The sequence below is a fragment of the Chiroxiphia lanceolata genome, chromosome 4 (genome assembly GCF_009829145.1).
Source record: "Chiroxiphia lanceolata isolate bChiLan1 chromosome 4, bChiLan1.pri, whole genome shotgun sequence".
In the NCBI taxonomy this organism is placed as follows: domain Eukaryota; kingdom Metazoa; phylum Chordata; class Aves; order Passeriformes; family Pipridae; genus Chiroxiphia; species Chiroxiphia lanceolata.
Genome location: NC_045640.1, coordinates 40,481,931 through 40,495,856, shown reverse-complemented (window position 1 = coordinate 40,495,856; position 13,926 = coordinate 40,481,931). Strand labels below are relative to the sequence as shown.

The following is a 13,926-nucleotide window of genomic DNA, read 5'->3' as shown; positions in this document are numbered from 1 at the left end:
TTGAATGATAGCAATTTATTCTTGATGATGAAGTACCAGGACATTATACTGAGGAGAGCAAAAACTGCTGCTCAGGTGACTAAATTATGAAAGAAGATTTCTCTTCCTGTAATTTTAACTACTTATTTAAAATCTATTTCCATATACCATAATAAAATGAGCTTTTATGAAGCTATTTCTGAACATTGTCTAGAAAATGTGAAGTACCAGTTTAAGCTCTTTTCCTCGGCCAAAACAATCCCAAGGGAAAAATTATTAAGAAATATAGCCCCTCCTCCATGGCTTACACACTAGGCATCCAAAACATTTGTTCAAAAGGTACCAACAGAAGCACTCCTGTTTCTGGTTATTTCTTAGGGAGAATTTCAACTCTCAGTAAATATAATCTGCTTTCCAAGGTAAAACTATTGTTTGCCTGCTTATTAAGGATATAAGCAATAAATACTTGTATACATTGAGGAAGACAGATTTTGACATCATGTGGAAATCAGAACAGTATACTTACATACATAGGGCTCACGTATTGCATTATGTAGAAATTGTTTATCCAGTACACCTAAAAGTGCATGATTCTTTCCAGTACCAGTACACTCTCTGAAACAATAAAAATCACTGACAAATCACACGTGAATAAACACACGTGCACTCTGCCAGAGTCCTGACTGCCATCTAGACCATGGATTTTATCTGTTCAGTGTGCAAGCTGCACAGCAAGAAGGTTTTCAATGGTAATGGATTCTTGTAATATTTGGGCTTGCAGAAAATCTTCAGTTAACAGCATTACACAGCTCAGGCCGACTACAAGCTGGGAAAATGTTTTCCTTCCTAATGTAATCAAGACGGACCTGAGCAGGACAGACTTTAAAATAAAGAGGACTAAGTAGATGTGAATGCCTTCTGTCATACCGGATTACAAAAGTACTGATCTAGGTGAGCCTCATCTGGCTCAACCCTAGCCCAAGAAGGAGACAGCTTTAATACTCTCTGTCACCTGCCTAAAGCTGGGTTAGGGCAAGACACAAAATCATCCATCCCTGAGCTGGAAGGGACCACAGGGATCATCGAAGACCAACTCCTGGTCCTGGGGAACATGGTATAAGGGGAAGGTACCAAAGGTATTATGATAAACCTAGGAAAACCGACCCTCATTTCACAACAAAATGTACAAGAGGAAGAAATAAAGCACAGCTGGAATGTTCTTTAAACACCTGTAACAGTTTGCATCCTGAAGTCTCTCCTTTTTGAGAAAGTGTTTTAAAGAATTTTATGGAGGCGGAGAGGGAAGGGGAAGCAAGATGAATCCTATTGCTGGAGGTTATCAGTTTCCTAGTATCTTGAGAGCTAAGATGAAATGTATTATTTGGGACACCCAATTGATCATTTTATTAATAGCTGTGATTGTTAAAGAAAAGTAGACGATATCTGAGGAGGAAATGCTATAATAAACATCTACATATACTTCATTGTGTATAAGAATAATTCTGTAAAAAACAAAGAGTCAAAACCAACTTCAGTCAACAATACTGATTTAGTTCATTCAGAGTCTGAATTTTAAGTAGAGACGAATTAATTAAAATCCTTGATCAGAATTACTTCTATGCTGGATTTCTTCTTCCAGACTCTTGCATTAAGGATGCCTTTGCATAAGCTAACCTGAGACATGCAGAAATTCATTAGAAGAACCTTTTCTTTCTAGTAAACTAGAATTATAGTTCAGGTTGCCAGCCTGTACAACTTTGCAGTACAGCTTATGTGACATTTTCTGAGACAATCTCAGAAATTAGGTAAATTCCCAGGCAGTCAGCATCTTGAAGACATCAAAAACACTCTTTAAAAACACAATTCTTTCTAGCTCTTATAACTATACAGTGACTATATGGAAGAGTACTGACAACAGTAAGAAAAACCTTACTGTTCTGCTTAGAAGTTCTGTCTGTACCTCAGAATTTCCGAATATGCTTCAGCAATGAAGATCAGCAAATTGTAATTTATCACTGCATAATGTCAGTTTGTTTCTTCATTGATAAAGAATTTAGAATAGTCAGAAGGAAATAAAAACCTCCAAGCAAAAATATGAAGTTGCTTATTTTATTTACCTTTCTTTACAAAACTGACTTTTCCTTCTGCAAGTTTGTATGGAGATTTGTCAATTTTAGTGTAATAATAATACCTCACTATTCTAGTTCTAGACAAGCCAATTATAAGTAACTTTATTTTCAGACTACTTGTATTTTTATGTTATTTTCAAAATTATTAGTGTATTAGACTCCAATAATCATATTATTTCCAAGGCATAAGATTCTCTTTTACCTTTGGCCTCTGGTCTTTCATCTTCTAACATGACAAGGTGCACAAGTATTTTTCAGAAATAGACTGCCTGTTAGCAGAAATATTTGTGGGACTATGGTAATTTTTGTGCTTTGCATATGATACATTAATTTTGTGTTTTATTTTGTGTTTATTAATTTTGTGTAGTGCCTTGCTGGTGTTTTTCAGAGTTGTTTCAGCTATTAAATAGTCCACGTTGATCCATAAAATCATTCATATTACTTCTAAGCAAACCAAACGACAGTGTTGTTCTGCTGGAGCCATCAATATTGTGTTTTATCACACAAAATTAATACAGAAATAGAACAGGATTTTAATAGACTTTAAATAGGTATATAAAATGTCACTTATTTTTAAACTCCATATTTTCCCACCCATATGGGAAAAATAATGGGGTTATTATTGCAGTATGAGGGTAAAGCATCTCTTTCCCCTTTGTGTCATCTATTTAGACCTCAAATGGTGTGAGGAAAAGATTTAAGCTTTTATATAGCATTTATGTTAATGATACTTCTAGATATATTCCATTTGACTGCAAATAGACACAAAAGGGATTTTGGAAACAAACCCTCTTTTTTTTTTTTAAATATTCTAGTCTGAATTACTAATAAGATTCAGCTTTGGAAAAAAAACGTGTCAGTAAAACAAAATGACCTTATTCTTTTAAAAACACAACAATGTAGGCACCTTACATTTTTAACTTGTTATCAAAATATTGATGGCTCCAGTAGAACAACACTGTCGTTTGGTTTGCTTAGAAGTAATACGAATGATTTTATGGATCAATGTGGACTATTTAATAGCTGAAACAACTCTGAAAAACACCAGCAAGGCACTACACACTTGCAGCACATCTGCCTTGGTCAGAAGGACTGTGCCCAAGTCTTCTAATAAATCCTGTTCCAAGTGCCACCAGAGAGACTGAAATACAAGAAATCCTAAACACAAACAGACAAGCAGAAAGGATGTCACAAATTGCTTTTTTAAGTGTAGTTTTTCAGTGAGGAAGGAACTTTATGACAAGAATAAAGGACAGCCTGGGGAAAAAGGTGCCAAAACAGATTTTTAACTCCCCAAGGGTAACAAACAACTCCAGGGATTTGCTAGCATAATTAGGACGCTGAAAGAGGAAGTTGCGTTCAGGTGGTTTTTTCGTCATAGCTATTGCTCTGTACAGACCACTAAGCCTCATGTGCTAAGTACAAATTCATTATACATGGTAAGTTCTTTGCAAGATTTATTTGTAGGTGTAGCTTTCTGATATCCTCAAAACAGGGGCTGGACAGCTCTGGTACATTTGTGTTTCAATATGCCTAATGTCTCTGATCTCCTACTACTTTGGAGAGAGACTTAGAGGGATATTACTTGAGAACTTAAGTCTTCAAGAACAATTTTAAGAATTGCCTCATATTATTAGAAAGGACATTACTGTGTTGAATGGTTATCATTATTTCTTGTTTCTTTATGCGTTTACAGGGACATAGTGACACAGCATTTCCTTCTAAACCACAGAGATATTAATATTAATTCCTTATAAGATGTGTTGCCTCAAATTAGAAATTTTGAAGTACAGAAATGTACATACTAGAAAAAATAGATAGTTGCACTAACGAAACCAGTTTTAAGATAATTTGTGCATCCCAAAATCCGCAAAGGAAAAAACTATTACTGCTCATCTATTAATCCCATTGCTTTCTGTCTATAGATGGACTGCCTTTCTGCAGTAGCCTCTCAAACTAATACAATCATGTAAATATTGGTTATCTATAAAATCAAGTAAGTACTGCACAAATGGAATCTTTCATATCTGAAAGCAATATTTTTTCCCAATTAGCTATATGCAGTTTGAGTAACTGCTCACAGTGCTAAAACACTGATCTCTAAACAGTTATTATATAGTTCAAATGTTTTTGTGAAGCACTGTGGGTTTTTAATTTTGCAAAGAAAAAGAAAAGAAGAAAATATAGGACAAACTAAATGTCTCATATGTAACCATTTTCTAGAATTTGATTTACTTTGTTTTAGTAAAAATAAAATAAACATGCCAAACCCTATCATCACACTTCCAGGATAGTAATAAATAGTAATAAATTAATATTTCATACAACATTCCAATTTCTAGTACCATGATACAAACATAAGTCGAACATTTCTGACATCATGATATTGACAGGGAATTTAAAGTCATCAGTGCACAGGAAACAGATTTTTCCACACAGACTGCACCTCCTTACCTGCTGATGAAAAAGAGCCCTGCAAAGACTATTCTTAGCCATCCAAATCAACTCTTGATTCTACCTCTCGAAAAAATGATAGAAGAGGATCCAATCTAACTTGTGCCTTAAATTTCAGATACCACCTAAAATATATTCGTATTCTTTACACTGTGAAAGAAGAGGACTTTAAGGTTTCCAAAACTGACAAGATCCAAAAATTCATGAGACTCCTGCACTATTAGTCACACATATTAAAATCTTAGATCTTAAGTCCAAATACAGTCCTTGATTGCTATTATAAAGTAAAAATTTGCAAACAAACCAGTGGTAAAATAAATTAGTATATTATATCCACATACACATCATAATACAGTCGACTGTCTCAAGTATAGATTGAAGGTCTTATTAATACCATCTGTGTGTTTAAGGAAAAAAGGCCAAAAAAGATGTCTAAGGGTAAAATCTCACATGCTTAAGAACTTTGTGCTTGCACTACATCATACTAGATGAACAAATCACACAATAAAATGATATTTCCTGTTGAATTAAATTAATGGATTTCTTGCAAAAAGAAAAAGTAATGCCACAAATTGCAATCAAGCAAAAGCAAAGAAAAATAATAAAAATAAAGATTTCAAACACTCAAAAGAGTTAATAATAAAATAAGTAAAGTAAGAAGCTGGTGGTGGCCAAGTTCTGTGAAACATACACTGGAAGAATTCATAGTTTGCTCTTCATATTAACCAAAGGTACAGTTTTATGACTTAACAAATCTAATTTGACTCTGCTTCACAGTAGGACATCACTCTTGAAACTATTAATGCACACTTCAACTGCTATTTTAAATAAGCTCTTTGATAATTACATCTTAAGTTTTACTGCTTTTCACAACAGAAGAAACTATTTAAGTATTTGAGAGGGTTTAAAAACAAATTATGACCCTTACTGTTTCCATTTCATTAGTAGTCCTGAGTCTTTCCCAGTTTCAAGTTTATCCTTGAAAATTCCTTTTTATTTACAAGCTCCTTTTTCTGGTGTTTTTTCTTACCAGTACCAACAGTGGCATCACATAGCAACAATGGGTCACACATAATTAGAACTCCTTCATTTTTTCTTTCAATTTGATAGCATTCACAAATAAAAGCATTGAATGGTAGCTGTCCTGCCAAATAATGTTGGGAGTTTAAGTGAACATTGTCTGTTAGTACTAAGCCATAAGTAAGAAATTAACTTTAGAAAAGCCCGAAGTTATGATTTGGTACACATGCCTATTTAAACCATGTGAGAATAAGGCAAGTCGTAGCAACAGAAATATCAAAGTAGAAAAGAATCAAAGAAAGCATTAAATAAGACAAGTAAAAATCTCTTACTGGTTCTTTCAGGCCTTTGAACAATCCTAGTCTTCTTATTCTGAATTCCACTTTCATGAAGTGCCTTAAACCAGTCTCTCAATCTGTTTGCTACTTCCCTGAATTCCAGGTCACTGCACACTGAAAAACAAAATGCAGAGCTGTTTAATATTTTTCTCTAAGGTGCTAAATAGAACTTTTCAAGGTATGCTAAAAATAAAAAAAAAGGGAAAAAAACCTCCACGAAAACCAAATAATTCAAACATATATGTTCCACAGATTTCTTAATTAATAAAATTCATTTGCATTACTTAGGTATGCTTTCAAAACCCAACTAATGTCCTCAGAAATAAATGCCTGATGTATAAAGGAATTATGAAACTACATACACCTAGAAATTAAAAACTTCCTTTGCAAACTACTGCAAACTTCTATAAACAGTTCTAGCACAGATATTTTCACATCTTACTGTAGGTGAGGTTGTATGTCAGGGACACCTATGACAGTCTTTTGGCATTTAATTTCCATGTTCCTTAAGGCAATACTAATGAAAATCCTACCAACACAGGTCAGAGATGTAATTTAGGCATATAACGCGGAACACCCAACTTGCTTCCCCCTATGCTGAAGCATAAAAAGGGGAAATAGGGTTGACAGCAAAAGTGCTTAAAGAGTGTGCTGGAATATTAGTTGACTGAATGAAGTTTCACAAGTCAAATTCGTGAGCACCTAACTGCAAACTGGCAACTGTACAGCTGCTTGCTAATAGAAGATACCTCTCCCAGAATTCCATTTTGTCATGTGCTTGAGAAAGCTAGGAGAAGACAGAGAAGTAATAGTATCTGGAAAATGACAAGAGCAGAATGGATGAAAAGAATGGAAAGAGTACTAGATATCTCCATCCCAAGGTAAAAAAATACCTTCCACTGTCACTGTCTGCAGTTATCACTCCCAAATCAGGATCACTCTACAGGTCTACCAGTAACTGACTAAGGTACAATCTGAAGAGTTCATACCTAAGTATGCAGAGATTCACAGTGACACTCTTGAAAACAGATCTCCAGTTCAGCTTACTTTTCCTTCATTATATAGCAATCCAATATATTTGTTGACACAGCCTTCAGCACTTCATTAAATTGAACAACAGTGTGAAACACCTATTTGTATTATAGAGTAAGACTGAAACGTCATTATGCCAACAACTATCAATGTCTGTACAACTGCAAGCATGTAAGCATTTGATTATTTAGTCGTTGCTGAAGTCTCTCTTGATACTTTGATTCTATCCATGAAAGACTTAGGCACAATTTATACATACATTTGCATATACTGTGAACTGATATTTTTATAAAACTTGTATTTGTGCTTTTCTCTTGTGTAATGGAACAATTTTTTTCTGATAATTTGATAGGGAACTGAGAAAAATGCACGATAAAGAGGTATGTGTACTCAAAAAAATGTTGTATGACAAGAATCAGATAAAAATGGTCTCCTGAACCAAGACTACATCTCAGAATTCAAACTTGTGGGATTTCTATGTTGCCACAAAGACACCTTCCTTTACCAACCCTTGCAATCAGCTGACAGGTCAGCACAAAGAATCAGAATCAGCTATTAACTTGTGTCACCTTACTCCTCTTTAATTTCCTCTCCCATTACAGGTGTGTAATTACAGGGTTTGTGTGGCCAGGTTTTGGTAGCAGGGGGCTCCAGGCTTCCCCCATGTCCAACAGACCCCCTGCAAGCCAGGTCCAGAATGGACCTGCCACTGGCGAAGGCTGAGCCCATCAGGAATGATAACGTATTTAAGAAGTTAAAAAAAAGTTACTATGCAGATGTAACTGCGGACAGAGAAGAGTGGAGTGAAAGGAACATGTGAAAGGAACAGCTCTGCAGACACCAAGGTCAGTAGTGAAGGAGGGGGAGGAGATGCTCCAGGTTACAGAGATGGGATTCCCCTGCAGCCCATGGTGCAGACCATGGTGAAGCAGGCTATCCCCTGCAGCCCATGAAGAACCATGGAGGAGCAGAGATCCACCTGCAGCCCATGGAGGAGCCCCACGCCGGAGCAGGTGGATGCCTGAAAGTAGGCTGTGAACCCATAGGAAACCTGTGCTGGCCCAGGTTCCTGGCAGGGACCTGCAGACCCATGCAGAGAGGAGCCCATGCTGGAGCAGTTTTCCTGGCAGAACTTGTGATCCTGGGGGGACTCACACTGGAGCAGGCTGTGCCTGAAGGACTGTACCCTGTGAAAAAGTGATCCACATTGCAGCAGTTTGTGGAGAACTGTTGCCTGTGGGATGGAATCATGTTGGAGAAGTTTGGGGAGGACTCGATCCTGTGGGAGGGACCCCACAGCCGAGCGGGGGAAAGAGGCAGAAACGACCTGTGATGAACTGTCTGCAACCCCCATTCCCCATCTCCCTGTACCACTGCAGGGGAGGAGGCAGAGGTCGGAAAGGAGAGAGCGTAGGGTAAGGTGTTTTTAAGATTTATTTTTCTTCTCATTATCCTGCTCTGATTTTGTTACTAATAAATTCAATAATGTCCCTAAACGGATTTTGTTTTCCCTGTGATGTTATTTGATGAGTGATCTCTCCTAGTCCTTATCTCAACCCATGAACTTTTCATTGCATTTTCTCTCCCCCATCCACTTGTATAGGGCAGTGATAAAGTGGCTTTGGTGGGTGCCCGGCATCCAGCCAGGGTCAACCCACTACAAGGTGAAATAGAGTAATACTGTTCCCTCTTTTAATTACCCTCCTTTAGTTTAAGAGAAAGACTTTTAGAATTGAATCCAAGGGTATGGAGCACAGCACAATCATTAGGGGTACCTGACCTGCCATCTAACCACTTTGATTTATCTACCCTGTACAATACTGTTTAATATCACCACAGGTCCCAGAAATAACACAGCTACACTAATGTGGTGGACTGACCTGACTATCTCCATCTGCTTCTAAACTCTCTGTGTGCAGTGCTACTCTGATTAACCTCTGATGCCAGCGTATAAACTCCTTGTTTACAGACACACATACATACATATTCAGAAATGTGAGTGTGTGTGTGTATACATAAAATATAAGGGAGAGCATGAGAAAGTGTCAGCTACAATTAAAAACTTTTGAATAACATTAACAGAAAGATGCATATGGCAGCTGCAAAATGGAGAGAATGTATGAATTCCTCCTTTCTGGAGAAGTAGTGAAATAGACACACCAAAGCTAATTATCTTCTAAACTCATGAAGGTATAAAAATAAAGTACTAAGAAGAGGAGAGAGTACATTCTTTGGATATTTGGTATAAGAATAAACTAGAGTTTGCTGTTTCAGCATATGGTATTAGCCACTGTCATGTACAGTATGACACAGAACACAGATACACTTACACATGGTCCTCTCTAAATATTCTGTTACATTATATTGTTTGAAGCACTTCTGAAACATAAAACTATCAGATGAAGATAGCTCAGTTTTTATATTCTGATTACTGCAACAAAAAGCCAGTATTATTCTGACAAGTAAATCAGAATGTATCAAATAACATCAGACCTAATAAGAACATGACATTTTATACTGGAAAATGACAAAGCAGAAAACATACAAGCATACAAGAACATATTAGAAGCAGCAAATAGATCCTCAAAGTAGCACAGCTTTTTCAATAGTTTGAGAAGAGCATTTGAGCAGCTCTGGGTCAAAAGCTCCCACTTCCTCAGTTATTAGGTAAAAGGTGCCTGGACTGCTTAAGCCATGACAGTGGCAGGAAAGCTGCACCACTTGTCTCATCTAGTAATAGCGAGAAGCAGAAGACTAGTGACTTGACAGAGAAATTTTCTGGAAGGAAAAGACCGAATTCTTTTGAGGGTTCCTAAAGCTACATCATGTAGTAGAACCTATCACAACACAGACATGTATGTAAAAGCTTGACAGAAATGAACCATCACATAAACTACTTCTTTTACATGCAATGTTGCTTACAATGTATTTTATATAAGCAGCAATTCATGTGGCATCTTGAAAGTCAACTTCTCAACTTTAAGTTTGCATAACATTTTCTTTATTAAAAGTATATATTCAAATGAATTTTAAAAGCTCTAAAATTACATATTTTTTCAGGTCGGGGCAAACATTTAATATATTTACTGCTTCAAATACTGTACTCCTAAATATACTATGATTGGTATTTCAAGGATATTCCAAATAAATTTAACTAGTATTAACACAGTACATAGAACAGTCCAACTTGCATGAACCTGCTTCCATGTTAAGTTATAAATACATAAACCCAGGAATTTTCTATTAACTTTTTTTGCATGTTATTACATTAGGAAAATAATCTGGAAGCAGATATATAGCTGTCATAAGCATGAACAGCAAATTGCAAAAATGCATATAACTCTATTATTATATGCTAGAAGGCATATTTTACAAATTTCCATTAAGGTGTTTTTGTATGGTTTGCATGAATATATAAAAGCAAATTCTAGAACAACTCAAGATCAATGTTATTTTTAAGAGCCTTTTGTACAATTGTGCTTTATAGGTATGGTTCAAATTTATTCATAAGGATAGGTGCTATCATAACTTAATACATTATGAATACTGCTTGTTTTAACGTGGATTCAATCTTCAACGTTTTTTTATCTGGATCAATATGATCAGGCTACTCACCATCCCACAAGTGTAAGAGGCACATCAAGCAGTCATTCTCAATGAAAACAAAAAAATTTCTAGTTTACAGGGCAAGTACCATACTCAGGTATAGTCTAGGGGGAAATTTTGCTTTAAGAGCTTATATACATAGTGTAAACTTCAAATAGACTACTGAATAATAAATATGGCCTAACATATTTATATTTCTCTATCAATCGGCTACAGAGCTTTCTTGTCTTACTATCTTGCAAAAAGTCCAATTTAAAAAAAAAATCTATTTCCAGGAAGAAAATATCTACAGTGATGAATGAAAAAAATTGGGGGAAAGTAAGTCTGGGAAGTAGAACAAGAACTTCGGGGAGGTGGTGACTGGCCTGTCAGTTTTAATGTTAAGCAAGGTTAGATGAGACATTGTGAGGATTCACTTCTCTGAGACTTTATTTGAATAAACCCTTCTTTTCTTTACTTTCCCTTCCTAACAAAATCCTGTGCTTTTTGTTTGTTCTCTTAAATTCCTGTGCTTCTTGTCCTGGAAAAGGAAGGGGCTAACATAGGGGCTGGATAACACGCAGCCACTGGAGGAAGTAGGTGTGAGATAGGACGTAGCAGCTTTCTTTTCTCATTCCTAGCCCTGTCTCAGCTACACATAAATTACTGTTTCATGAGAGTAGCTGTCACTGGCACTACTTCTGGTCCCCTACCTTATCTCTTGCAAGGGAGTAGCAGAGACTTCTCCACAGAAACTGTGAGATGAGCTATGTGGGCTAAGATCCTGCTCCCACTGCAGCCTGCTGCCCCCATCTCTTCCTTCTCTCACCCATACCTTGAACTGAGCTTGTACAGCAGTCGATTGATCAGAGTACAATGGTGTGACACTGTGCATCAGCCTAGCATAAGGTTATTTATTTTATAAAACATCTTACAGTTTAAGTGAACTATATAGCAGGTATTAAAATTCATGTCTGAAATGATTTGAAAATTATTTGGAAATTAAAGTATTCTCTGCTCAAACTTTAAAAGGTAGGAAGCATCTAAATTTAATATCAGAAAAGAAAGAATAGACAATAAATCAAAATATAAAAAGTTCAAATCATTTAATAGTTATCAAGAGAATAGATGTGATAAATATGTTACTGTCTTATTTAAGAAGCAACACTGACCATAAGAAACCTGCTCCTTTTTGTTCATAGGTTTTTAGTCACTAAATTAATTTATGAAAAAATACACAGTTAGTCGATAGTCAGCAATGACTTCATTGTACCCAAGTCACTCTGGACAGACAATTTTTTGGTAACAAAAGATACTTCTGCCCACACAAAATGTGAGTATACACTAAATGCTCATGCATTTAGTCTAGCAAAAAAAAGAATGCCACATATACAGAAGTAATGCTAAAAAGTGCATTGTTTTTTGCCACATATATCACTGCCCATGAACATATATGACCATAATTTCTGGAAAATAACAGATTTTTTTTTGGTAATTCAAAGAATAAAAAATGGTGATGCTTAAATATTAACTTTATTTACTATCAGTTATTTGAGCAGTTCTATAGCAAATAGTACACAGATTCCATATTACTTCTTAACATAATCATCATCATCACAATAATAATGATGTTACTACAGAATTTTCTCTTCCTTTTTGTTTCAGAATAAAGTCATACTTCTATACTGTGGCCAAAACTTCTAAGGTAATATTTGTACATTCTGCATAAACTGAGGGCCTAAGAGTAGAGAAAGAATCCCACTTAAAGTTCCATGTATCAAGTCAGCCATATATACACAGAAAAACTGAAGTCTTACAACGTGAGTTATTAAAAAGTTAAAAAATCCTTTCTAACAACTTCCACATGCAAAAGATAGGACTCCAAATGTTGAATAACTTCAAATATATCAATTTTTTTCTTCTAAAAGCACTTATTACACTTCAGATTTTTGTTCCCATTTTGACATGTAAAAAGGAAAGCAGCAAAATAGCCTATAAAATAGTGAAATAAACAATTTAATTTCCTCTCGCACAGAAACTTACCAATAAGTTTTGTTCGACTTTTCAAGAACATTCAGAACATTTTGTAATGGATATAAAGTAGAAAGTCGTCAGAAGTCGTAAGAAGCAGAGAACAGTATCCACACATTATCACAAACACAACTGTTTTTCAGAGAAGCTGGGCTGCAGAATGTTAAGTTACGCTTAAGTGAAGTCTTTAAGACACAAAAATTGTCAGGTATATTTACTGACAATGCATACATTTGGCTTTGTTTCTAAATCTGTATCACGCCTCAGTACAGTACCTGCCTCAGCACTGCACTTTAACTCATGTGGATTTACGTGAATAAACTTCATATTCTGTAGCAGAGATGAACAACCTACCAATCCGTTCACTAGGATGCTATTTGCCATTGAAACATGCTTGCTCAGGGTTATGTTATATGACGAAAAATTATATTAATGAATGGGTTGATAAATTCTAGAATATGTTTAGGGACTTTTCATCCCAGTGAAGATACATAGTACTGAAATTATTGCACGAATTGGTCTGTACTGATTTAAAATAGGTCAAGATGAGATAATACAGATCTATTCAGACTATGATTTCACCTGATAGACTGGGAGATGAATTTTTAATGGCGAAAGACAGACAGTAAAGGTTGCAGAAGGTTAGACAGTAATCAAAAAATGCATATTAAATCACATGAATCCAGTCAGGAATCTGCCTAGAAGTACTTCTGTTTTTGTATAATGACAATGCAAGGCAATCCTCCTATTACAATCAATTCTAGTAGCCACTAAGAGAATTAGTACAAGGTAGTATGAAGTCAGTAGCTCAAAGGTTACTGGGGTCTCCTGTCATTTCGAACAATGAGACTGTCTTCTAAAACCAACATCTATGACTATGAAAAAAATGAAGGCATCTGAAAACTTATAGGTACTTAATCGAGAAATATCTTTATGATAAATATTATTTAAATGTTAGATGGAACCAACTGTTCAATCTGTTTTCACATACAGTAAATGTTATGATTTGTGTTGGCATTTGAATATAATTTACTGATTGAAAGTAAAACATTTGAAAATTCTGTATCAGTCTGTGTTATTTTAGTGCCTTTCAACTCAAGCTAATTAATGACGTAAAAATAGCTTTACTGAAAGCTGTAAAGACATGCAGAACATATTTCAGGACTAGCATTATGGATCAAATTCCCTAACACATTTAAACAGTCTTAGCTTCCTGACATTACAGAAAGTAAGTTAACAGTGTTTATTTTTCATGTAAACAGAGACAGATATATAAAATTATCTGTAGATTAGTAAGTGTTAAAGGGACATTGACATAATAAGCACACTGAAGTACTGTTGTATCAAGGAGTAGCTTT

The 13,926-nt window shown here is 35.5% G+C and overlaps 1 protein-coding gene across 1 annotated transcript in view; it reads right to left on the bottom strand.

Moving 5' to 3' along the window:
* SPOCK3 (SPARC (osteonectin), cwcv and kazal like domains proteoglycan 3) overlaps positions 1 to 13,926 on the bottom strand; it is a 170,320-nt gene that overhangs the window by 14,304 nt on the left and 142,090 nt on the right. The window contains 1 exon segment of the mRNA XM_032686576.1: positions 5,915 to 6,034. Coding sequence (XP_032542467.1) covers positions 5,915 to 6,034 — 120 coding nt within the window.